Here is a 23,153-nt window from a genome sequence, read left to right on the forward strand (position 1 = left end):
GTCACCAGAGATACCTCGTACTTATCGATACAAGGCAGCCAGTAAACAACAAGGTAACCAATAACCACGCCTCCATATCCAACTTCTCTCCTACTCTTTCAACTTACACCAAACTATGAAGAAGCCAGGTGGACAGTTCAGTTAGGGTTCTCTCTGAAGAAACCCTCGTCCTCGTCACAACTGGCCATGGCTCCACGAAAACGTATACGACCCGACTCGGCGTCTTCGAACCCCTCAGCCGAACCTACGTCACCGATTCCGACGCCGACGACGCCCTCAACAGTTGAAGCAGCATCAACGCCGGGACCAGCACAAGCAGATGAAGGAAACGACATGACCCGGAAGAATGGGCGCAGAAAAGACCCCAGCTCCCCATCAGATACTCAGAAACAAGTACGCTGTTCTGTCTTCACCACCTACATGTGCACATGCCAGACGAGAGGCTGAGCTTACCGATGATGGTGTGATTTCAGGTCCATAAGACGAAGAGCTGGTATGGGTCATGGCCCAGAACCCCCAACAAGTCATCCGCCTCGATTCCCCAGATCGCCCGCGAGACGATACATGGGGGTACCGTCAAACCTCCTACGACGCCCGACCTACGGAAATATGAACAGAAGACCATCGATGCACCGAATACGCCGAGGGATGCAGACGACGCAGCAGCCACTGTCCACGACGACGGCGAAACAACCCTCCAAGCCTCAGACGAATCGCAAGCGAGTACTGGTGTTGGTTCGGTAGCTGCCAAAGAAGCGGATACCGAGTGTGAACCGACAGATGAGCAGCGGCAGGCTACGCCAACCACTAATGACGATGCTTCGGCAAAAGACACCGCTCAGCAGCAGTCGGTGCCCCAGCACGGGTCGACCTCGTCAGGTTGGTTTGGCTGGCTGGGGCGGTCAACGGCAGTGGATACCACGGTCGATCATTCAACAGAATGTCCGTCGCAAGCAGCTGCTGAGGAGGAGGAGCAGCAGAATCAGAAACAACAGCAGCAACAGCCGCAACAGGAACAACAGCAGCAACAGAAACAGAAGCAGAAACAACAGCAACCCGAGGAACAAACAGAAACTGAAACGTCTACTAATCCAGTCTCTGAGACACCGCCAACACCCAAGGCAGAAGAAACCCAGCCACCACCTGCTGCAACCGCGCCATCCAGGTGGTTCAGCTTCTGGGTGAACCCCAAGCCAACATCCGACACGCAAGACGACCCATCGACAACCGCCCCGCCGAGTAGCCCCCAGAATGTCGAGCCTCATGACACCGAGCCTCGTGACACCGACACTCCGATGCCCGATGCGCCTCCACCCCAACGTCCCCAGTCGCCCGCACCTTCAGCTGGCTCCACCTGGGCTTTCTGGTCCCGGGATGTGCGATCCAAGCGCGGCACCGAGCCCACTCCTCCGAATCCACGCTCACACTCCGACTCGGGAGAGCTTGCCGTCATTGGACAAGGCTCGGAAGCCAAGCCTGAGCCAGCCTGTGGCATGGAGGTCACTGGCAACCAGTGTCTTGACGCCCAGAAGGAGGCCAGCCCCAAGCAAAGGCCCGCGGCGGGGAAGAAAACGAAGAGGCTTCGACCCGAGTCCATGGATATCGACGATACTTCGTCCGTACGGTCGGGCGCCTCTGCATCAGCACCGCAGCCTGCATCTCCGTCTAAGCCGTCTGCCGTCGATTCGACACAAGTCAGCACCAAGACGAAACAACGGTCTACTTCGGAGAGTCAAACCAAAGCGCTCCCTCCCAATCTGCTGCTGCCGTCCTTTAGTAGCACCTATCGTATGAAAGACAACCCGTCCATCCTCAAGCAAATTACCCAGTTTCTACTCCGGACCCGGCAACCCCCCGCGAATCACGTATTCAGGGTCAAAGATCCTCCCAAGATCAAAAAGGCCATAGCGATCGGTGTCCACGGACTGTTTCCCGCTTCCTACCTCCGGCCGATGATTGGGCAGCCGACCGGAACGTCGATTCGTCTTGCCAACCAATGCGCCGAGAGCATCAGGAGGTGGGTCGACGCCAACGGATGCTCCGACTGCGAGATTGAAAAGGTCGCACTGGAAGGCGAGGGCAAGATTGCAAACAGGGTGGATAACCTGTGGAAGCTCCTCCTGAATTGGATCGACCACATCCGGAGCGCCGATCTGATCCTACTCGCCTGCCATTCGCAGGGTGTGCCGGTTGCCGTCATACTGTTGGCGAAGCTGATCGATCTGGGTGTCATCACCGACGCCAAAATCGGGGTCTGCGCAATGGGTGAGTTGCGCTCAGCGCAGCCTTGATATCTTAAGTCCTTTGTCCTGAAGCTGTAGCTAATACCAACTCTCACCCCTAGCCGGCGTTTCGCTCGGACCCTTCCCCGACTACAAATCCAGCATGGGCATGCTGATGGGAAACGCGGCCGAGCTATGGCAGTTTTCGAATCCCGACAGCGAGGTGTCCAAGCGATACGAAGTGGCTCTCAAAGAGGTCCTGGAATACGGCGTCAGGATGACCTATATTGGTAGCATCGACGATCAGCTCGTGCCGCTCGAGGTAAAAGCACCTCATTACGCCAATCGACCTTTCAGTTCCGTTACTGACAGTTTCCCAGTCGGCCATATACTCGCCCGCTTCACATCCATACATCTATCGGGCCGTCTTCATAGACGGACGAGTCCATGCCCCGGACTTGTAAGCTTTCCGCTCTTTCACCTCACTACCAATACGTTGGCCACCAGTGTTCTAACAATACGTCCATAGCATCGCGCACCTTGTCGGCTTCGCCCTCAAGCTTCGCAACCTGGGCATATCCGACCACGGCCTCATCCGCGAGCTCTCCACCCCCCTCGCCGGGTCGCTCTACTCGGGAGAAGGCCACTCCCGCCTCTACTGGGACGACCAGGTATACGACCTCGCCGTGGCGCACGCTCTCGAGACGACCGACATACCCCCGCACACCCCGAACAGGCAATGCCAAATCCGCCACCACCGCCCTCCGCGCCCCGAGGGAGCCGCCGGCAGTGCCAGCGCGAGCCTCGTGAACCCGAACCCGAACCCGTACCACCTCCCCTGGATCATGCGCGGCCTGCTCGAAGAAGATTTCGTGAAGACGGAGCTCTCGTCTGAGACGGACGAACTGCTGCGCCAGTTTGACGCGTGGAAGCCTGTTACCAAGGCGTTGAGAGACGTCAAGTATCGGCTCGAGGCCGTGCGGTCCAAGATTTGAACTAGTAGTCTACCTCTGGAGGTGTTTTCGTTCTTATTCTTCCGCGTCTTTTCACTAGCGGGCTGTCTTGCATTCTACGGGTTCGTCTTTTTTCGCCCGCTGGACTTTGGCCGGCGGTGATAGATCCGTGGGCCAAAAGCCAAGGAACCGGGAACCGTCTGATTAATTGGACTGGGCAGACGGATAAACATAGAGGCTGGCATGGGAACGACTAATTCTTGTGTATATATACCCAGGAGTCTCGGAAGGGTGGGAGGTTAATCATCTCAGGCGTTTTGATCCGAATACCAGCGTTCTTCGATTTTCGAGTTGACAGTAGAATGCGTACGCAGGACACCTGATTTCGATGTAGCTGTAGGCACATATCTGTCACCCATGTAAAACTGTCCGCGACTCTCGCTGCTGCTAGAAGACCCGTTTGCCTACCTAGCCGTCTTGTGTCTGGCACGATACTCAACTTAGGAGATGAGAATTAACGCGAACAACTGTTGACCTCTCTTGGACATACGGAAACCTCTAACGGTAATGTTGATATTAATAGGGAGACGAATAATGTTGTACATGGTCTTGGGACCTCATGGGAGAAGGGCGCCTGTATGGTGGACGAATCTCCGTCTCCCCTAACCCGAACGGCTCCCAACTCGGTATATACTCCATGATCCATACCACAGGGCTCGACGGCAGAATAGCAACAACACCATCTAATGCAAAACATATGTTCTTACACCCTCGTGCAACTCTCACTGCCTCCTCCCAAGCTCCCACCCATAAACGGTATTCTGGATGGCCTCCCAGCTCATGGTATGAGTCGTCACACCATGCGCCTGGGCCTCCTGCAACACAACTGTCGGGGCCCCGCTCCCCTTCCCGGGGTTCTCGACCATCCCGCCAACCACCATCTTGGCCACACGACGCAGGTCATGGACAGTGAGTTCCTCGATACGGCGACACATCTCCCGAACAGGGACCTTCCGACCATGGACCTGGACCTGGCGTCCCAGATCCTCAAGCTCAACCATGCGGCTCTCCAGGTTCATGAGCAGGCTGGAGCGGAGCTGGTTCTTGGCGCGCTGGACCTCGACGGGCTTCAGAGCCGAGTACCCCGTTTCAAGCGTGAGGGAGCGCAACTCGCGGCACATGACGTCCAGCATCGGGGCGGTGCGGCCGGGGAGACACGAGGCGGAGATGCCAAAGAGGCCCGAGTCGGTGTACGAGTGGTTGAAGGCCACGCAGCTCTCGACCCAGCCGTGCTGGTTGAGCACGTTGGTGTAGAGGCGGCTGTACATGCCCTTGCCCGGGCCGCCGGCGGAGAAGGAGCCGCCGCCGCCGAGGAGCGTCTGCAGCGTGGCGAGGGCGTAGATGTCGTCGGACGAGATGGGGAGGCCTTCGAAGGCGAGGTGGATGTGCGAAAAGGTCGGCATCGTCGGGTTCAGGGAGGGCGGCTGCGGCGGGAGGGACATGAAGCCGCCTGTGTAATGGGACGGTTGCCAGATATCCGAAGACGCGGGGGCGGAGGATGACGGCGACGATTCGGAGGCGTTGGTAGATTGTGAGGAGGTGGCGAGGTTCTTGAAGAAGGGGACTTTGGACAAGAGGCCGGACGATGTTGTCGACGACGGCGACGAAGGCGCTGACGAAGTGGAAAAAGGGGACGACGGTGCCGACCATGTGGTGCCATCGCTGCTGGTCTCCGACCCCAACGAAGTCTCGGAACCGGTCCGCATAAACGCCGAGATGGGCTTCTCGCTCGCCTTCATATCCCCGAAATGCTGCTCGGCCAACCGCACCGCCTGGGCGTGGTCGACGCCGGCAAAAGCGAGGACGATGCGCTCGGGGCGGTAAAACGCGTCCCGGTACGCCCGGATAGTCGACCCGTCGATGACGCCCAGCCTGTCCTCGGGGCACAGCAGCGGGTTCCCGAGGGTGTTTCCCTTGAAGGCGGCCATGTGGACCAGCTCCGGCAGGATGAGGTCGGGCTTGCTCCAGATCTCCGAGACCTCGTAGGCGGCGGTGCCGAGCTGCTGCTCAATCTCCTCGTCCGTCAGGAGCGGGTCGCGGATGGTCTCGGCCAGGAGGCCGACGGTGGTGGGTACCGAGGCGTTGAAGGTGGCGGCCTGGTACATCATGGCCTCGCGGGACGAGGCGCACTGGATGTTCCCGCCCAGCGCCTCGACCTGCTCGAGCATGTCGTCGGCGGAGCGTTGCGAGGTCGACTTGAAGGCGAGCCGGTCCATGATGTGGCTCACCCCGCGGAGGGATTCGTCCTCGTACCGCGATCCGCCGTCGATGTAGACGCCCACGCCGGAGAAGGAGCCGGGGAGGGCCTCGGAGGCGACTCGCAGCCCATTGGGGAGGGTGGTGATCTGGTCAAGTTCGGTGGGCTCTTTGGGGATGGCGTCGACGGTGGTGGCGTGCGATCTGCGTGTCGTCTTCGCGGCCGGTGATACCGATGATGGGGAGGTGAGGCCGTGTCGGCTGAAGAGGGCGGAGGGTTGGAGGCCGCGGGTAGAGGAAAGGCGGGATCGAGTTCGAGAGACGACGCCCGTGGGCAGCCGCGAAGATATAGATCGCAGCATGACTTGTCTATGTAGCGGGCATTTGCTGGTGAAACGTTGGAAGAGACACAACGACGTAGGTAATACGTCTCGTGTTGCGGCTAGGACAATGGCCAATGATCTAGCGGTAGTTGAACGCCGTTGAAGAGATGGAGATGTCAAAACGCCCTTTGCCGAAGACTACGGCAAAAAATTATGGAACGCCACACGAGGCTTGCATTCTGCCTTATCGGCTTATCGGGGAATTCTCGGATTAACTTAATACCGCCGAGGCTCGTCCCAGCCGAGCCAATGGCACTTTACTCGCATTACCGGTCTACGAAGTACCTATACTTCGTATAAAGTACCTAGGTACTCACATCGCCAGCCTCGAATTGGTCGGCATGCCGCATTGCTATGTAGCCGCATTGCGGTGTATAAACACGGGATAGTATATAATTAAGTGAGCAACACTTCAAACCTCCCACGCCTCGACAGAAACCACCCTGTTTTCGCATTTCTGTCCCGGTCCTCCATGTCATTTCCGTCCAGATCCATATGTATAAAATGTGAAATGCCCTCCTCTCCCCGTGCTTAAGAACCATGTCCCGTTTCCGCTGGCTATGATTGTGTGTGTGAATAGCAGTCTACGCCGCAAACAAGTGAAAGAAAAAGGAGTTCGACCGTTGTGTCATTCACACCAACAGCTCCGACCCAACGCCCCCCCATGAGAACGTGAAACATGACATCCCACCACACGATGCAAATCACCGCTCGGCGTCCATCTCCGCGGCGGCATCGAGACTCCGCATACCCGCAGCTCCCGAGCCCGAGCTTGCTCGGCTGCCGGCGGCGCTCCCGTCAAAGACCCACGGGCCAGCGTCGTTCCGGGGCGTGATGGGTCCCTCCACTCCGCCGGTCTGACTCGGCGGCGAAGGTGTCCGGCTCCCTGTCGAGCTGCTCGACCTTGACCGATGCCGGGGCAGCGCGGAGGAGAGGGGACGGATGGCCAGCGGCTGCGACACCGAGTGCGGGATAAGAGTCGCCTGGGCTAACCGTGCGCCGCTCGGTTGCCGGCGTACTTCCCTCGCCGCATCGCTGTCATCGGGGTTACTCCTTGATGTACTGTTGTCTCGCGTCGCCGGTAGAGGCTCCGTGGCAACTGGAGGAGCTGGTGGAACGGGCGCGGCTTCGGTGGGGTTGTCGACGGGGGGTGCCGGCTCGGGGCTCTCCTCTGGCTTCGCGGGCTCGTCGACGTTGGGCTGATCCCAGTCTTCTTCCGGGTCTTCGATATCGGCCTCCAGATCTGCTGCCATACGGCAGTTGGGACAGTCGAAGATGGGATACTGGGGGCTATTCAGAAGCGATCGAATGCACTTGTAATGCCAGGTGTGGGAGCACGGGGCTACGAAAAGTGATTGGCAGGGCTGTCGACAATGTTAGCTGTTGACGAAAAGAATAACCAAAAGAAAAAAAACACAATATTACGCACCGCAATAGAGTTGAGGCAGATGGAACAATCCTGCGAACTGTTCGCCGAGTCGCCACCGGCGGATGTCATGTTTCGCAAGCGCTTGTGAGTCGTAACACTGAAGAATAGGTCAGCAGCGGTCGTTCAAGGGGAAAAGGGCAAAGAATCCCTACTTGAAAGCGTTGGGCTTGTTCTGCCACCCACGGTTCAACTCCAGCCTCATCTTGACGCAGCGGAAAATCATCTCCTCCCCGCCCTTGAAATCGATACCGAGCTGGACAATGTCGCCGTCGTTCAGGGGAAACGGCTTCGACTCGGTGCCGGGGGGGCTGAGGCGGATGTGGTTGAGGAAGGTGCCGGACGAACTCTTAACGTCCTTGATGTACCATTTCCCTTGTTCGCACCAAAACTCGCAGTGCCGACGGCTGACGACCTTGCTCTTGAACCCCACGGGGGAAAACGACGGCACGTTGCTCGGGATGCTCGGCTGGGCGTCGCGTTCCGAGTATCGACCCACGCGGATCCTCTCGGTCCCCGTCGGCAGGGTCCTCGCGATGGGACTAAACGAGAGGCTGGGACGGGTGGCACGCGGATCGAAATAGGCCAAGAGGCGGATGGAAGGCAGCGGTTCGGAGGGGGAGGTGCTCCTGCCGGCCGCGGCACTGGCGGGGGTGGCCCCGGCTGGGGTTGTCTCCGGCGGCGATCCCGTCGCATCCATGTTGTTTCCAGCCGCGCCGGGAGGGTACGCCGGCGGTTCGTCGGCAATGGTATCGAGGGGTCGTGGGCCGGTTCCTGCACCGGGAGATGAGGAGAGGGGCGGTGAGGCGTGGTTGTTCGCGGTGGCGGCGGTCGACGACTCGGGCTCGGCGCCGGGGAATGCAGGAGACGAGGTGGGCGAGTGGCCGAAAGAGCGGATAATCGACTCGGACCGCGATACAGCAGACGCCTGCTGGCACGAGGCTGTAGGGACGGACGAGGCCTGGCTGTTGTTGGCAGTGGTGTTGTGGGAGTTGTGTTCTCTCGAGAGCAGGTGGTTGTGGGTATAATTTCTCAGGTAGCTCAGGCCACGGAGCCTTCTGAATGAAGTCGACGACGGGTTGTTGGAGGCCAAGGACGCGCCTGGACCCACGGGAGGCGAAGAGGAAATAGGCTGAGTGAACATTATACAAAGGAGGTTCGCGGGGGATGTTCTAGGTCGGTGGAGAGGGGTAACCGACGCGCTGGAATAGGTCGTTCTCTCTGGTTATCGTGTTTGTATATTTTCGATTCTTCGAATCCCAGTTGTGGTAATCGGAGTGTCTGAGGAACGAGGAACGAGGGGCACGTTCGGGCCGTGACCCTGTAGCGGAGACAATAGGGAAAGGCTTGGGTGCGGTTGCGAGGAGTGTATAGACAAAAAACACCAGCGACCCAGGGAGGGAAAAGGAAAGTGGTAGGAAGAAGAGTCGAGATTCGCAAAATCAGGGTTTTGAGGTTGAAGGGTCCATCCAGGGGAAATCGAGGACGAGGAGGGGGGGAAAGGAGGACGAAGCTGTGAACAGACCGAAACAGGATAGACAACTGCAGGATGAACTGGGGCAGGTGGGTTTTAGAACGCGCTTGTGGAGTGGAGTGATCAGGCGACCAGGCTGACCGCAATGGCAGGGGTCCGGGAACCGGTTGCAGGGGGTTTGTCGACGACGACGTTGGGGATGGCGGTCTGAGTCTGTGGTGGTCTGTGCTGTGGGCTGTGGGCTGTGGGCTGCTGTGGAGCAGGCGGATACGTTTGTCAGCAGGTCCAGGTACGTACAGATCAGGAGTGATGGGCGAGAAACAGGAGCAAGTCAACTGACAATAACTCTCAATAGGGACGTTCAAGTAGTCGATCATGGCGCTCAACTGAAAGAGTCAATACTTTACCTTTTGGATTTGTAATTTTGCAGTATGGACCCAGCGGGTGAAAGCCAGCGGTGGTGGTCTGCCTCGCTGCAAAGCGATCGAACTGCCACTGGGAACGTGACGGCGGTTTGAGGGGGTGTCGAGTCAGACTCCAGCGATGCGAGGAGGATATGTTCGAGGCTTGAAAGTCGTAGGTAGCCGGGCGAAGACAAGGCGAAGTCGCATAAGCAGAGGATGAACGATACGAGGAAACGAGAAGGTTGGTGGGCTTAGGTTAGGCAGATTGAGGTCTGACAACTGGCGATGGGCGAACGGTCGTGATGATTCTGTGCGCGTGTCGTTTGCTGACCAGGCGACCGACCGTTGGAGGAGTAAAATACAGAAGAAAAAGAGGGCGATACAGTTACATAGGTAATCGGGGAAGGTAGGTGGCCAGCGATGGGATCAAGACGAGAAATGATGAAGAGGAGGAAAAGAATGAGTTGTCGGTTATTTGGCGAATCTCTCTGGCTCGTCGGAAGCGAGCCGTCGTAAAAAAATGTACGGATACATGCAAATGGGTACCTAGGTAGTTTGTTGTTCAGCTTGGAGGGGTCATGGACCGAGACCATTCTGGAACAAAGGAACATCCCGAGGCAAGTCAAGACAGCCCTACGATGTATGTACCTAGAAAGTTGACCAAGTACCTTGTTTATACGGAGTACAACGTTGCGACGCAGTAAAGATGTATTTCGGTCGACTGACAGGGAGCCTTTGCCACACCTTGCCGTCTCGTCCCCTCTTCCGATAATACGTGGAGAGCAACGACGGAGAGGGAAAAATCATCATGGTTCAGGCATGAATCGGGTTGTCTGGTCGCTGCCCTGCCTACTGGTATTCCTGAGTAGGACTGGTGAGATGCTAGATTCGAGGTAAATCCTGGTGTATTCACCAAAGCACCAAAATGTACCCGACTGATAGGTAGACAGGTACATCGGTGTAAACATGGGCTGTCCAGAAGTGTACTTCATATGATGCCGTGACTCTCAGTATGACGTCCCCGAATCACAGACATGTCCCTACAACGTACGCGACTACAGAGGCCACGGCGTCATGAATTGTGGTCGAGTTGGCCCATCCAAACCATACTATCACGGTGGGACAGCAGCATGCATACGGAGTCGTACGTACGTACAACATACCCAGGCCAAGCAGGAATGAACGAATGCCCCAAGCGCCGTCCCCAGACTCGAACGCGCGACGGCCCATGCAGGACAAGCGCGGCGCACCAAAGCAAAACATGCTAGGGCTGCCGGAAACCTGCCAGCCATTCCCGGGACGCCGGAACGACAAGGTGGCCCTCCTGTGGGCGGGATGCGTTGGCGTCGCTTGACGGCGGCAGTCCAAAAAATGGCCAACCGAGGTATGTAAGCCTCCAGTTACTCGTACTAAGTACGTGCCACCCGTCTCGGAGCTCATGTCGGCGAGGCCGTCTGGACCACAAATCCTTACGGAGTCTCCCTTGTTTCGTTTTTTTTTTTTCCAGAAAAGAAGGGGAAAACAAAGAAAAGGAAAACAGAGAAACCGCCTGTCACGCAAATGATCGGCAGGGAAGAGGGGGAAAAGCAGGAGGTTGAGACATGGTTCGTTGCTTGTTTGCAAGCAGCAGAACGGGAAAGAAAGGGCTTGTCTTGCACATCAACGACAATGCATTCCAAAACAATCGACAGCTGCAACAGTCAACGAAGACATCCGGTGCTTGCTAGACGGCTCTTGGCGAGGTGGGAAATCCCGTTCGAAAAGCGACCGACTGGGACCATGGCACATTCCGCGCCGATCCTGCCAGGTAAGATTCCCCGTTGATGTAGTGTATTCGTAGTCGAAAGGAGAATGATGCCCGCCGGACATGCCGTTGACGTGGGTTTGGTGAAACCGGGTACGTGTCTCGCTGACTGGATTGTAGGAAGGACCGGAGACAGAATGCTGCGATGCGACGGTGGAATGGACGAGCGAGGGAAGCAATCGTCTGGAAGGACGGCGGAATGAAAACAGGGTGACTGGACGAGACGTGCCACAACTGCCACATCGCCGCACCGCCACACCAAATGGATACGTTGTACGTTGTACACTTTCTTATGGACCCACTCATTACCGCTCTAAGGTATTAGTCACGATCCTTAACCGTGTCCACACGGACTGTACGAAGTACTCCCACCCAACTGTACCACCACCACCATCACGGCGCCTCCGCGATTACGAGAAATTCCAAGCTGGTCACATTCTTGCAATAACCATTCTTCCAGCGACGTGACACCCCACGTAGATCGCTGTGGCTTGCGGATGGCTTGCGATGGCTTCGGATTACTTCGTACGACCAGCCGCGGATACTCAAAAGGGAAACGCGGCGATACGGCCCAACAAACCTCATCGCAGCTGTTCCGATACCGGTAGTCATGTCATGTTGGATGTCCACTGAATTATATGAATATGAATACCGTTGACAAGCGAGAAACTCCTCAGCCCTAGATGAACCCGACAAACGAATTGCTGTATGCGAGAAATATATATAAAACACGTGCCCACCATCACCGCTTGAAAACAGACTGCCCCAGCCTCTCAATCTCCCTCCCCTCCTGCGAATTCCGCCCTGCCGCTTCGAGCAGACGCGTCCACGCATCGGCGTCCTTGAGCCGGACGGCCTCTTCGGCGGCTTTGACGCGCATGCCGCACTTCTCGTACATTGTCACCACCTCGCCAGGCTCGAGGCCTGTGCACTTGGGAATGAAGACGGCTGCGAGCCGCGGGTTGCCCGCTTGCAAGATGAGGTCGTAGTAGGGCTGCGTGGTCCATGTCAGCATGGTTCCTTTCCTGTGTATTTCGGGCAGTGGCAACAGGAGAGCGCAAAAAAAAAAAAAAAAAAAAAAAAAAAAAAAAAAAAAAGTGCAATAGTATAGAAGAAGAAGAATAAAAGGATTGAAATGGAGAACATCGTGGTGGTGGTTGGGTCCTCCGACTCCGACGTGCGACGGAGCCCGGCCGGTGTGGCCACCGCTGGCCCCCAATCCTGGAAAAACATCCACAAGAACATCACCAGAGGCCGGCAGCACATCGAGCCTCGGGAAAGAAACAGACGGAGGAAACCAATCGCAGACATGCAAAAAATGAAAACTCACATTCCACCCGATTGGGCTCTTCTTGGACTTTGCCAGCTCTTCAATCTCGGCCCAGTCACGCTTTGCGACTAACGCCCGGAGCCTAGAGTTGAAGCCGTCAGTTTGGGAACGATTTAAGAACATCATGACAAGTATGGTCAAGGAAACAAGAAGTGGCAACACGAGACACGGGCGCGAAATTGACTCAGGCGAGTGGCAATGGCAACGAAATGCGCAGGCATGACAAAAATCAAGAACCAGACGACGTACCGGATCCAACATGCCACCTTCTCCGGCACCTTGAACTCGTTCTGTATCTTCTTGGCCCGGCCGTGGTACCCCAGCCGGATAAGCTTGAACATGGTATCGTTCACACTCAAGCCCGTGAACGAGTCGGTCAGGTCGCGATCGAGCGCCGCCTGCAGCCGCAGCAACGCCGTGGCCTCCTTGAGCGCGCGCATCTCCAGCGTCGCCTCCTTGGCCTCGGACAAGATCTTGGCCGCCAGCGCCAGCTTGTCCCCCGCCGTGCGCGCGTCGGGCTGCCGCAGCGCCTCGCGGATGAAGACGCTCGCGCCGTCCACGCGCCGGTCGTCCTGGTAGTACAGGTCCTTGAGGAGCGCGTGGTCGCCCTCGCGCGCCGCCGACGACTCGACCAGCGCCGTGGCCGCCGGCCGCGCGTTGATGACGCGGAAGAAGGCCGCGAGCGGGAGCTTCTTCTTCATCTCCAGCAGCACCGTGTACATGAGGTCCGAGTCGCCGCTCTCGATGGCCTTGTCGAGCGCCAGCTCGTCTTCCTCCATGTCGAGGAGCAGCGGGACCTGCCGGCCGCCGCGGGGCTCGTGGTTGAGCAGCTCCGTCGCGAGGCGTCCCCGGCCCTCGTCGTAGGCCGCCCGCGCGATCTCTTCAAAGGAGATGCCCGGCTTGCCCGAGAGCCGGTCGACGATGATGCGGCAGATGGTGCTCTCGTCCTCGGTCCCCGCGCGCACCTTTGTGCAGGCCCAGTGCACGTATATGCGGTCCGTGGGCAGGTAGAGGTAGCCCGCGATCTTGAGCGCCAGGAGGTACTCGTGGCGACTAAGCAGGCGCTGGATGAGGCCATCCGGGGTGAGGCGCTGGTACTGTACAAAGGAGAGCGGCAGGCCGACTTTGTAAAACCGCACGGCGTTGAGGACGCGTAACGTCTCGCACATGTCGACAAAGTCGTCGCTGTTGTATATGTCGAGGACCGACTTGCCAAAGGACGCGGCTTTCAACAGCTGCTTCTGCCAGTGGACATTGAACTCGCGGCCGGCCGCATTGACGCACGTGTCGACGGCCTCGGTCAGGTTGGGTCGGATGAGTTGGATGCAGTCCTCGGCCTTGGGAGACTGCATCTCCAGCTGGTGAACGGCGTCCAGGAGGATAGAGGCGGGTGATGATTCCGTCTTGGCGCCGAATACGTCTTCGGTGGCCCGCGGCACGCGTTCGAGGAACTCGCATACATCATTGGTGATGAGCCGTGTGCCGTCATGTTCTGCTCTGGTTAGCGTAGTCGTGGAAGGGATGAAGAGGAGCGAAGGAACATCGTACCAGAGACAACGTGAACCCGTCCGTCGTAGAAAAAGGTGGCCGAGGCGTTCTCCGGCCCGATGAGGTGCACCTCGTCCTCCCACGCAATGACCGCGTCGCTCCCACACCACTCGACGTACTTGGGCGGGATCTTGGAGTTGGAACTATACTCGATAAACCTCTCCTGGAAGTCGCTGGCAATAACGTGGGCGGTACCGGACTGCGTGTACAGGGCGGCACGGGCGCCGTCGGGGGAGATGCTGACATGGCTAAAGGGACCGATGTCGAGGAATCGGTCTTCGCATTCGGTGGGATCGACCACGTAGATAGTCTGGCCGATGCTGAGAAGAACCTCGACGGAACGAGAGAGGGTGTAGGCCGGGGGGGTGACGGCCCAGGAGTGGATTTCTCCGTCGGGAGGTGAGGCGAGAAGTTTCGGTCGTGGCTCGGTGTATGAGGTGACGGAAACGAGGGAGTTGTTTGTGAGGAGGGCGACCATTCCGTGGCCATAGAACCTGATCTTGCCATAAGAAACTGACCACTGGCCTCGTCGTGTCACTCCTCTGAACGACTGAATGGGAGCTCACCTGCACGAATGGACGCCGTAGTTATCGGCGCCATTGCCTAGGGAGAACTGGGTAAAATCGCCCTGAAGGTCGTAGACTCGCACGGTCCCGTCTGTGGTGACAACCAAAAGTTTCTCATCCTCCGTCCATCCGAGGCCCTTGACAGAACCCTTGTCCCAGGGGATACTCCTCAGCTGCTTGCCGGCATAGCTGTAAATGTCGATACTAGGCTTCGATGGTTGCTGGGCCCGAAACGCCTGAATCTTGGACTCATCTCGGTAGAGGGCTGGACATTAATCAGCACAAACGAGCCAGAACGCTTAACGAGTACATGTATGTAAGAGCCGTACCTAACGCGCCGCCATAAGGGGCGCCGGCAACGATGTAATTATCGAGATCCAAGTCTTGGTCGAAGACCTCGGTGTAGAGCTGCGTCTTGCGGAACCACTTCTCGCCAACACTATCCCATCCTGCTGCGGGATGAGAGATGTCCATGATGTGTCACCTCATGACATTTCGAGCGTTCAAGGGTTGGCCGTAGAGAACGTGTGACTTGTTTCGGCGAAGCGGGAGGATGTTCAGGGTGAGTGAATGGGCGAGATGAGAGGGACGTTGGGAGCTTGAGCTTGAGTGGGACGGGACGGTGGAGCTTGGAGAGGAACGAATGGCTTGGGGTGTGGCTGGTGGTGCAATCGATATCGGCTAAATCACGGTACAAGCCACACTTTCGTCATTGCGTCATGGAGGGGCGGCAGTGGGAGGGGTCAGCGAAGTACCAGTACGAAGTACAGTACTCGGTCTATCGAAACGCGACTCCATGCTTCCATCGGACACGGTCAGGGTATACACCTTAAATTGATTAGTATTTCAGTCACCCCGATCAATGTGATAGATTCCTCGAAGCCATGCCGGGCTGGCGCGACGAGTACATTGCCTCCCTGCGCGAGCAAGAGCGCAACAACCCTGTTAATCTCGAGCTCGTCGACCTCTGTGCGTCTTGCATTTTACTCCGAGATGGTTCCTGACCAGGCCGCCCGCGCGCCGTCTCAGTCTAACATTCAACTCTGGTAGGCTCCCAACTCGCCGACCGCGTCGCAGCTCTCGAGGCAGAAAAAGACGTCCTAGCCGCCCGCGCAGCAGCGGCAGGAACAGCATCCGAGACGCCAAAGTCCAGCAGAAAGTCCCGCGAACCACCGCCATCAACGGCGAACGCTTCCGACACCACATCCGACCCGGCGATAGCCCAACTCCGCTTCGACCTAGCCGAGGCCCTGCGTTCTCGTGGCGCCTTGCAAGCCCGCCTGAAGAAGGCCGAGGACGAAGTCGCCGAGCTCCGCGCCAAGACCAAATCCGACGCGCGTGCAGTCAAGGAGCTGTCCGCCGACCGGGCGACGCTGTTGACCAAACTACGCGACCGAGAGCACGAGATTCGGGAGAAGAGGAAGCTTGTCGAGGTATGTTCTTGCTAGTTCAGTATCACGCGTGGATCCGGGGATCGAGGATATAAGACTGGTAAGAACTCTGTGCTAACGTCTTGCGTCGCCGCCTCTCAACGTATAGCACGTTCAAGACGAAATGATCACGCTTAACCTCCACGTCGCCATGGCGGAAAAGGAGCGCGACAAGGTCAAAAAGGAGAATGCGGAACTGGTCGACCGGTGGATGAAGCGGATGGCGCAGGAAGCCGATGCGATGAACCTGGCCAACGAGCCGCACTTTGAAAGGAAACGCTGAGGGTCCTAAGGCGGTGATTGAGTGGATTCCGAGCTTTGACGGCTGTGGGCCAGAAGAGGTTTTACAGTCCCTCCAATAACGGAGCCGTGATTCCAGTCCCAGCCCAGTGCCAGTTACAGGCATCGATGAAGCGTCCGCTATGACGACATGCCAGCTGGACAACAATAGTCGCCTGTCATCTAAAGCGTGGGCGATTGACGGCGGAGAGGTTTCCATTAGTGGGTTTCCGAGCGAGAGACATCAAAACTCTCTGGGTTCTGCAAAAAGGACAGTTGATATCATGAAAACAGCGCCAACTTGGACAGAACCCATCGAGGTAGTCGAGTCACGCCAGAGCGCTCGCATAGCCACATGGAGAGCACGAGCGATGCTGGCTCGGACTGGCTAACAGCTTTCATTATACAAAGCCATTCAGTGCCACACGAAGCGGTGTTGTAACTATACCATAGTCAATGTTGGATTTCGGTGTGTTTATGATTCAAGTTGCCGTGACAGTCTGATATGTTTGTATTTTTTCTCTTTTTTTTTTCTTTTTCCTTTTCAACATAATATTGGGTATGGCTTGTAAGTCTATACTACAACAGTAAGGTATCCGCTATGGCTACAAATGGGCCTCGCTATGCGGTGCTGTCGGGTTGGAATCGCTTCCACCCAGATGCTACGCTATAAACGACAGGATCTCGGTGAATCCCTAGGTATGTTGGACCTCCAACTCTTCGCATGGCCGTGTCAACACGACTCTTCTTTTCATCTGCGCTCCTTTTGTTTTTTTTTTCTTCTTTCTTTCTCGTCTCCTGTGCAGTGGGACCCACCCACTTGGTTTGACATTCACTCATCAACTCCCCATGTACTCTCGTGTCCTGGTCACGGCCTGCCGCATAACCAACACGGCTCCCTACTTACTTCCTCGTCGAGATGCAAAAAGTACCACCGGCGTTGGTCCAACTGACGTGACCCTCCGGGTAGGTGTGGTGCTCGACCTGGAGGATATTGCTGGCGACGTCGTTGACGTTCCGGCCGGCCTGGTCATGAGTAAAAGACTTGAGCGAGACGATGCGGCAGCCCTGCTTGAGGTCGAGGAACATGTTGACGAGCTTGGCGTTGAGGTCCGGGGTGAAGGCCTGGTTGTTGACGAGGACGACGTCGGCGCGCTTGAGGACGTCGTGGACGGCGGGCTCGACGAGAAAGTCGCCGCGGACGAGGTTGACCTGGCCCGGGGCGAGCCCCCACAGGCGGCACCGCTTGGCAAACTCGCGCTTCTGGGCGTCGGCAAAGTCGCACGGGTTGTCCATCATCTCGCAGCCCCAGCTCTCGCAGCCGACCTCGAGGGCGGCCTGGAAGACGACGTTGCCGACGCCCGAGCCGAGGTCGACGAAGACCTGGTCGCAGGTCATGCGGGTCATTTCCTGGAGGATCTTGGTGACAAACACATAATTCAGTTCCCCGTAGACGTTGTCGGTGCCGTTGGTGTACTGCTTCAGCTTGTCGACGTCGGGCGAGACGGTGCGGTCGTAGACCTGGGAGAGGATGAATTCGACGAGGTTGTGGGGGATGCCGTTCTGCCTCTTGTCGAGGTTCCTCCGGAAGGTGCCGTCCTTGGCCAGGGCCAGTATTCTCGCGTTCGCGTCGTTGAGGGCGCGTTTGAAGCCGGCCAGGTCGTTGGTGTTGGATGCCCTCTTCAGGCGGCGTATGAGTCCCGTGTTGGGATCGGTAAACTCGGTGGCTTGTTCGTCGGTCAGGTAGACGTCGGCGACGTGGGTGACGACTTCGATGATGTCCTTGACCGCATCGATTCTGCCGTTCTCCATGAGCAGGTCGTAGCTGAAGTAGACACGGGTGGTTAGCGCTGCGAGTTGATGATGGGGGGGGATAGTGACGAGATGGCGGCGTACCTCTCTGGCGAATAGAGACTGGGATATTGGAGCTGGACGCGAATATCATCCTCGTCGGTGGCCTGCAAAGCGCGCTGGGCGGACGGGGAGTGGGCGGTGCTGATGATTTCCGTGGCGTGTATGTATCGCAGCTTCTTGGGGCCGGGCGCGTCGGCGGGCTCAAAGGCGTCGGCGCAGGTCAGGGCGCGCTTGTGGTCATGGTGGTCGGTAGAGGAGCGTTGTCGCTTGCGGCTCTCGAGGGTGGCGAAGACGTCATCGTCGTCGGCGTCGTCGTCGGTATCGGAGTCCTTGTCGAAGTGAGGCTGGAGGGGGTCGACGCTGCCGTGTTTGCGTTTTCGGCTCTGGTCGCGGTCCACGCGGTGGCGGCGGTCGTCGGAGGAGGGGGAGGGGTAGGGGGATGCGGTCTTGGATTTGGACTTGGTCCTGCCCGGCAGCTTGGCTGTCGCGACTCGGAGAGAAGAGTTTTTCTGGCTGATCTTGGGTCTGGGCTTGGGTTTGACGGGGACTTCGACCCTCTCGGTGTGAATGATGGGCGGTTTCTTGCGCTTGGATGTGAGGAGGGGCATGTTCGGATGCGGGTGAGAGGTGAGACAGGAGGAAGGGAGGAGGGAAGAAGGGAAGAATGATAGAAAGATGACGCGCTCGTGAGATAGGCGGGGTAGATTAGGATGGTATTGTACTTGGTTGGTAGGCTGCGAGAGAGTGTGCGCGACAGATCCGAGATGGGAAAAAATAGTGGAGGAAATGTTGAACCATCCTTACGCCACCACGGGAGCCGGCCGATGGGATAGGATCAGGAACGCTCCTTCTCAGGGTCCATCGCGTTGCCATTTAGAATATTATGTAATGACTAGGTATGGCTCCACTTGTACCTTATACTAGGTACCTAGATTAGTAATTAGAATTAGTAAGTACCTCCAAACGTGACAAAGACAACACCGTATTGATTGATAGGGGCTGTTGACGGACTGGAGATTGGGGTGCTGATTATAAGGGGAGACAAAAAAAAGTAAGAAAAGAAAAGGGACAAAAAAAAGAAATCTCTCCGACGGGGAATTGAACCCCGGTCTCCAGCGAGTTGTAGAATTTGTATTCTATGACAAGCTGGCATACTAGCCACTATACGATCGGAGATTTGATTGCTGAGCGAATTTACGGTACAGCGCTTTAGTTACCAGGAGTACGAAGTATAGTGTAGTTATCACAACGGTGTACACAGTGATTGTTTCAGCGCACTTACACTATGTACAACGTATTGTCCGTTCTATTTCCACTAACCGAATCGCGCCTTTCCCTCGTTTCCTTCCCCTGTCCAGATCCCCAGATTGCTCACCTCTGCATCCCAAGATCAACGTCGATCACGGAACCATTGCCACTGGACGCCTACACTTTCCAATCGTAAAGACAGTCGTGTAGTTCCAACCGAGGATCAACTTCGAGTGACCGTCATATCCAAGTGGAGATGGCATGTCCCGGTAATGTGCGCGTCTCAACTCCAGGAGATTCTCGATGCGATGCCTTGAGGTAGAGCCCTCATTGCCGTCCAGCTCTCCAATCTTCCAGTAGGCCAGCTATTGCTTACAAAGTCCCCGTTTTCCGTGGACGAACGACTTGCCGACAGAAGGGAATTGAGGGTCGTGCGGAAGTTTGGGCCGGCCTCATTAGGGTCAGCCCTATTGCCATGGCATTCTCGGACGCTTCAATGGCATCATTGTCACTAGCAGGGATCGGCCGGATGATCATAGTCACTCTTGGTCTGTCTGTGGCTTGCCGACGATTGCTCTGCGATTGACATTCGGACTCGCGGACTTAGTAGCCGTGGTGCACGCATCTACTGCCGTGTTAGGGACAGCGTGATACGGGGCTCATGAGCACGCAATCCGGCGTCACCATCTCGCCAGCGTCGAGGCCTTGACATGACGTCTGGGACACCTTATTGTTCCCTTTGTGCCATATGTACGACGCCGAGGGCTCTCAGCCAAACAGCTATTTATACCCCCTTTCCCTCTGTACGATCTACGACGCTGAGGACTCTACTGATCAATCATTTTCTACCCCTTTCCCTTATACGATCTGTTCAACTCGGAGGACTCACCTCATCAACCATTGGCAACTCCTCTCGACCTTGTCGTCTGTCTTCGTCTACACCCCGTGGCCCAGTTCTTCATTCTACTCTCCGATTCTTGTCCACCCAACACCACAGATAGACACAATGGCTCCAGGTGCTCTCGTCGAAGAGCCTTCGGCCACCCCCACAACATCGGCCAAGTGGGTGGGGAAGAACGATCAAGCACCAAGAAGCATCTTCCCAGACGGCATCCGGACATCAGGCCAACACAACCCCATCTACGAGCAGCTGCGTCCTTACGAGGACTTTCCCAAGGAGATCACCGGCCCCACGCTGTGGACCAAGGAGCAGTTTGAGAACCAACCCGAGAGGTGGACACATCGCTTCACCCCGGAAGAGGTGGAAGAGTTGAGCCAGACAGCCGACGCCTTTATCGCGCAAGGCATCCCCTTGACCGGCATCTCCAAGGTAAGTCGGCTAGAGAAGGGAGTCGACAGTGTATATGCGAAGGGACTCGTGTGCTGACTCGCCCGCTCGTCCCTCTCTAGGAGAACTTTCCCCTCCCCACACTCAGCAAGACCCTCGCAAGAGTGCGGGAAGATATCGTCAACGGCAAGGGCTTCATCCTGTTCAAGAACTTCCCGGCAGGCGAATGGGGACCCCACAAGAACGCCGTGGCCTACATGGGTCTGGGCACGTACCTGGGCTACTTTGTGTCACAGAACGGTCGGGGCCACGTGCTGGGTCATGTCAAGGACGTAGGCGACGACGCGACGCAGATCGACAAAGTACGCATCTACCGCACAACGGCGCGGCAGTTCTTCCACACGGACGACGGCGACATAGTGGGCCTCTTGTGCGTGCACCGCGCCCTCCGCGGCGGGGAGAGCGACCTTGTCAGCAGCCACGCCGTGTGGAACGCCCTGCAGCGCGAGAACCCGGACGTGGCCGAGCTGCTGACGCGGCCGGTGTGGTACTTTGACCGCAAGGGCGAGGTATCGGACGGCCAGGACGGGTGGACCCGCCAGCCCGTGTTCTACCTCGAGCCGGGCGGCAGGGGACGGGTGTACAGCAAGTGGGACCCTTACTACGTCCGCTCGCTCAACCGCTTCTCCGACGCCGGGCTCATCCCGGCCCTCAGCCCGGAGCAGGAGCGCGCCCTTGCCGTGTTGGAGGAGACGTGCCAGCGGCTGGCGCTGCACATGGTGCTCGAGGTCGGGGATATCCAGTTTGTAACCAACACGCACGTCTTGCATGCCAGGACGGCCTACGAGGACAGTGCACCGCCGGCACCGCGGAGGCACTTGCTGCGGCTTTGGCTGTCGACGCCCGAGGACGAAGGCGGTTGGGTGCTTCCGTTCCCCGACAGCAAGGAGAAGAAGCGAGGTGGGATCCAGGTCAACAATGTGCCGCCCAGAGCGCCCTTGGATGCTGAGTAAATGGTATGGAGAGACAATGTCGAGGTTATTATGAGCGTTGCGTGCGTTGCATTGATTTAGCAGGAAGTCGTTGGATTGTCGCGTACCCGGTAGTTCTACAGACAGCGTTATCCCTTATAAGCCTTTTCGAAGAGCCAGACGTATTGGGTGAACTTGCTGCTCCATCCCGTCTCACGTCATCCCTCGGTCTCGGCATCCGTGTGTAACTACTCTGTGCTGCACTTACACGACCATTTACGAAGATCTTCGACCGTCTAGGGTCTTGAGGGTCCACAAGACAAGATGGCAGTGGAGAATACGGGGAGCGAGCAGTTAACGAACGGCTGGCATCGGGTTTTGGAGACGAGAGAGGAATAGGAAGGTCGTGAGCTAGACGTCCGAGATGGCAACTCGGTAGTCGGTCAGGTCCAGTCTTACGCTGACGGGAGCAATTGTACAGACAGCATAGCATGCCTTGCGCCTTTTCTCCTCCCTCCCTCCCCCTATTCTTACTTGTCTGCAATCTCTGCGCCCTCATTCAACTGTCCGCCAATCTATCTTCACCGCCATTCTAAACAGTCCCATCGCCACCATGGCAACCCACGTCCAAGTCAACCTCCCCGAACCCTTCGCCAGCATCCCAAGGGAATCCCTCCTCTTCGGCCCGTCGCCCATCCACGCCCTCCCCCGCATCTCCTCCGCCCTAGGCGGCCAAGTCAACGTCTACGCCAAGCGCGAAGACTGCAACTCGGGCCTCGCCTTTGGCGGGAACAAGACGCGCAAACTCGAGTACCTCGCCTCCGAAGCCCTCGCCCGGGGCTGCGACACCCTCGTCAGCATCGGCGGCGTGCAATCCAACCACACGCGCCAGGTCGCCGCCGTGGCCGCCAAGCTCGGCCTCGGCGCCGCCCTCGTCCAGGAGAAATGGGTCGACTGGTCCGACCCGGCCTACGAGAAGGTAGGGAACATCCAGCTCTCCCGCCTCATGGGCGCCGACGTCCGTCTCGACCCGTCCCCTTTTGGTATCGAGCACAAGGATACCCTCCGTCGTCTGGGCGAGGAGATGGCCGCCAGAGGGAGGAAGCCGTACTACATCCCCGCCGGCGCGTCGGATCATCCGCTCGGCGGTCTGGGGTTCGCCCGTTGGGCGTTTGAGGTCGAGGCCCAGGAAGCCGCCTTGGGGGTCTTTTTCGACACGGTCGTCGTCTGTGCCGTGACTGGGTCTACTTTCGCCGGTATGGTGGCCGGGTTCAAGCTCGCCCAGAAGAAGCTCGGCTCTCGTCCCAGGAAGGTCGTGGGTATCGATGCCTCGGCCAAGGTGGACCAGACGTTTGACCAGGTTTTGCGCATTGCCCGTGCCACTGCTGTCAAGATTGGTTTGGAGGAGGGGGACATTACCGAGGAGGATATCGTGTTAGATGGTCGGTATCATGGTGGTGTTTACGGCATTCCCGACCAGGCCACCGTTGATGCCATCAAGTTTGGCGCCGCTACCGAAGGGTTCATCACCGATCCTGTTTACGAGGGGAAGAGCCTGGCCGGGATGATGGATATGATCCGCAAGGGAGAGATTCCAAAAGGGTCCAACGTTCTGTACGCCCATCTCGGGGGACAGCTTGCCTTGAATGCTTACTCGGCATTGGAGTAGCCAGTCGGCGGATGGACCACGGACTGTAGTTTGATCGTCATTAAGAAT

General features: G+C 57.4%; 8 protein-coding genes and 1 non-coding gene across 9 annotated transcripts; 4 read left to right on the plus strand and 5 right to left on the minus strand.

Moving 5' to 3' along the window:
• Positions 1–110: 110 nt before the first annotated feature.
• On the plus strand, positions 111–3,588 carry ACRALDRAFT_1065400 (uncharacterized protein). The gene is made up of 5 exons (XM_071017146.1): positions 111–393; positions 474–2,265; positions 2,345–2,544; positions 2,603–2,682; positions 2,752–3,588. The coding sequence occupies exons 1-5, from the start codon at positions 334–336 to the stop codon at positions 3,215–3,217; spliced, it is 2,598 nt and encodes an 865-aa protein (XP_070872296.1). The 5' UTR covers positions 111–333; the 3' UTR covers positions 3,218–3,588.
• A 58-nt stretch (positions 3,589–3,646) lies between these two features.
• ACRALDRAFT_1065399 (uncharacterized protein) lies at positions 3,647–5,914 on the minus strand. The gene has a single exon (XM_071017145.1). The coding sequence runs from the start codon at positions 5,791–5,793 to the stop codon at positions 3,958–3,960; it is 1,836 nt and encodes a 611-aa protein (XP_070872297.1). The 5' UTR covers positions 5,794–5,914; the 3' UTR covers positions 3,647–3,957.
• Positions 5,915–6,518: 604 nt separating this feature from the next.
• ACRALDRAFT_2110969 (uncharacterized protein) lies at positions 6,519–7,940 on the minus strand (the record flags this gene model as incomplete). The annotated part of the gene is made up of 3 exons (XM_071023503.1): positions 6,519–7,178; positions 7,244–7,340; positions 7,396–7,940. The coding sequence occupies 3 exons, from the start codon at positions 7,938–7,940 to the stop codon at positions 6,519–6,521; spliced, it is 1,302 nt and encodes a 433-aa protein (XP_070872298.1).
• Positions 7,941–11,479: 3,539 nt separating this feature from the next.
• ACRALDRAFT_1044356 (uncharacterized protein) lies at positions 11,480–14,945 on the minus strand. The gene is made up of 6 exons (XM_071015350.1): positions 14,696–14,945; positions 14,367–14,631; positions 13,801–14,294; positions 12,502–13,744; positions 12,253–12,334; positions 11,480–11,916 (listed from the first exon to the last, which is right to left on the minus strand). The coding sequence occupies exons 1-6, from the start codon at positions 14,838–14,840 to the stop codon at positions 11,665–11,667; spliced, it is 2,481 nt and encodes an 826-aa protein (XP_070872299.1). The 5' UTR covers positions 14,841–14,945; the 3' UTR covers positions 11,480–11,664.
• Positions 14,946–15,250: 305 nt separating this feature from the next.
• Positions 15,251–16,555, plus strand: ACRALDRAFT_1094813 (uncharacterized protein; the record flags this gene model as incomplete). The annotated part of the gene is made up of 3 exons (XM_071019740.1): positions 15,251–15,335; positions 15,417–15,799; positions 15,906–16,555. 3 exons carry the CDS (start codon positions 15,251–15,253, stop codon positions 16,077–16,079), a joined length of 642 nt encoding a protein of 213 aa, XP_070872300.1. The 3' UTR covers positions 16,080–16,555.
• Positions 16,556–16,622: 67 nt separating this feature from the next.
• Positions 16,623–18,667, minus strand: ACRALDRAFT_1083058 (uncharacterized protein). The gene is made up of 2 exons (XM_071019401.1): positions 17,972–18,667; positions 16,623–17,900 (listed from the first exon to the last, which is right to left on the minus strand). The coding sequence occupies exons 1-2, from the start codon at positions 18,535–18,537 to the stop codon at positions 16,979–16,981; spliced, it is 1,488 nt and encodes a 495-aa protein (XP_070872301.1). The 5' UTR covers positions 18,538–18,667; the 3' UTR covers positions 16,623–16,978.
• A 345-nt stretch (positions 18,668–19,012) lies between these two features.
• Positions 19,013–19,105, minus strand: ACRALDRAFT_t261. The gene has a single exon. It is a non-coding gene; the product is annotated as a tRNA-Asp (tRNA).
• Positions 19,106–20,183: 1,078 nt separating this feature from the next.
• ACRALDRAFT_1035556 (uncharacterized protein) lies at positions 20,184–21,478 on the plus strand (the record flags this gene model as incomplete). Its single annotated transcript, XM_071015000.1, has 2 exons — positions 20,184–20,507; positions 20,588–21,478. 2 exons carry the CDS (start codon positions 20,184–20,186, stop codon positions 21,476–21,478), a joined length of 1,215 nt encoding a protein of 404 aa, XP_070872302.1.
• Positions 21,479–22,049: 571 nt separating this feature from the next.
• ACRALDRAFT_1036015 (uncharacterized protein) lies at positions 22,050–23,105 on the plus strand (the record flags this gene model as incomplete). The annotated part of the gene is made up of 1 exon (XM_071015012.1): positions 22,050–23,105. The coding sequence occupies one exon, from the start codon at positions 22,050–22,052 to the stop codon at positions 23,103–23,105; it is 1,056 nt and encodes a 351-aa protein (XP_070872303.1).
• Between the last annotated feature and the right edge of the window lie 48 nt (positions 23,106–23,153).

Source organism: Sodiomyces alcalophilus (genome assembly GCF_042370955.1).
Source record: "Sodiomyces alcalophilus JCM 7366 unplaced genomic scaffold ACRALscaffold_7, whole genome shotgun sequence".
Taxonomy (NCBI): Eukaryota; Fungi; Ascomycota; class Sordariomycetes; order Glomerellales; family Plectosphaerellaceae; genus Sodiomyces; species Sodiomyces alcalophilus.

Excerpts from the sequence above, each read along its gene's own strand:
- ACRALDRAFT_1065400 (XM_071017146.1), top strand. The coding sequence starts at position 334 with ATGACCCGGAAGAATGGGCGCAGAAAAGACCCCAGCTCCCCATCAGAT. Across the intron at positions 2,545-2,602 it reads ATCAGCTCGTGCCGCTCGAG|TCGGCCATATACTCGCCCGC; the intron begins GTAAAAGCACCT and ends ACAGTTTCCCAG. Across the intron at positions 2,683-2,751 it reads CGAGTCCATGCCCCGGACTT|CATCGCGCACCTTGTCGGCT; the intron begins GTAAGCTTTCCG and ends ATACGTCCATAG.
- ACRALDRAFT_1083058 (XM_071019401.1), bottom strand. The coding sequence starts at position 18,537 with ATGCCCCTCCTCACATCCAAGCGCAAGAAACCGCCCATCATTCACACC. Across the intron at positions 17,901-17,971 it reads AGTCTCTATTCGCCAGAGAG|CTACGACCTGCTCATGGAGA; the intron begins GTACGCCGCCAT and ends TGTCTACTTCAG.
- ACRALDRAFT_1044356 (XM_071015350.1), bottom strand. The coding sequence starts at position 14,840 with ATGGACATCTCTCATCCCGCAGCAGGATGGGATAGTGTTGGCGAGAAG. Across the intron at positions 14,295-14,366 it reads TACGGCGTCCATTCGTGCAG|GTTCTATGGCCACGGAATGG; the intron begins GTGAGCTCCCAT and ends TGGCAAGATCAG. Across the intron at positions 12,335-12,501 it reads AAGGTGGCATGTTGGATCCG|GCTCCGGGCGTTAGTCGCAA; the intron begins GTACGTCGTCTG and ends CTTCAACTCTAG.
- ACRALDRAFT_1065399 (XM_071017145.1), bottom strand. The coding sequence starts at position 5,793 with ATGCTGCGATCTATATCTTCGCGGCTGCCCACGGGCGTCGTCTCTCGA.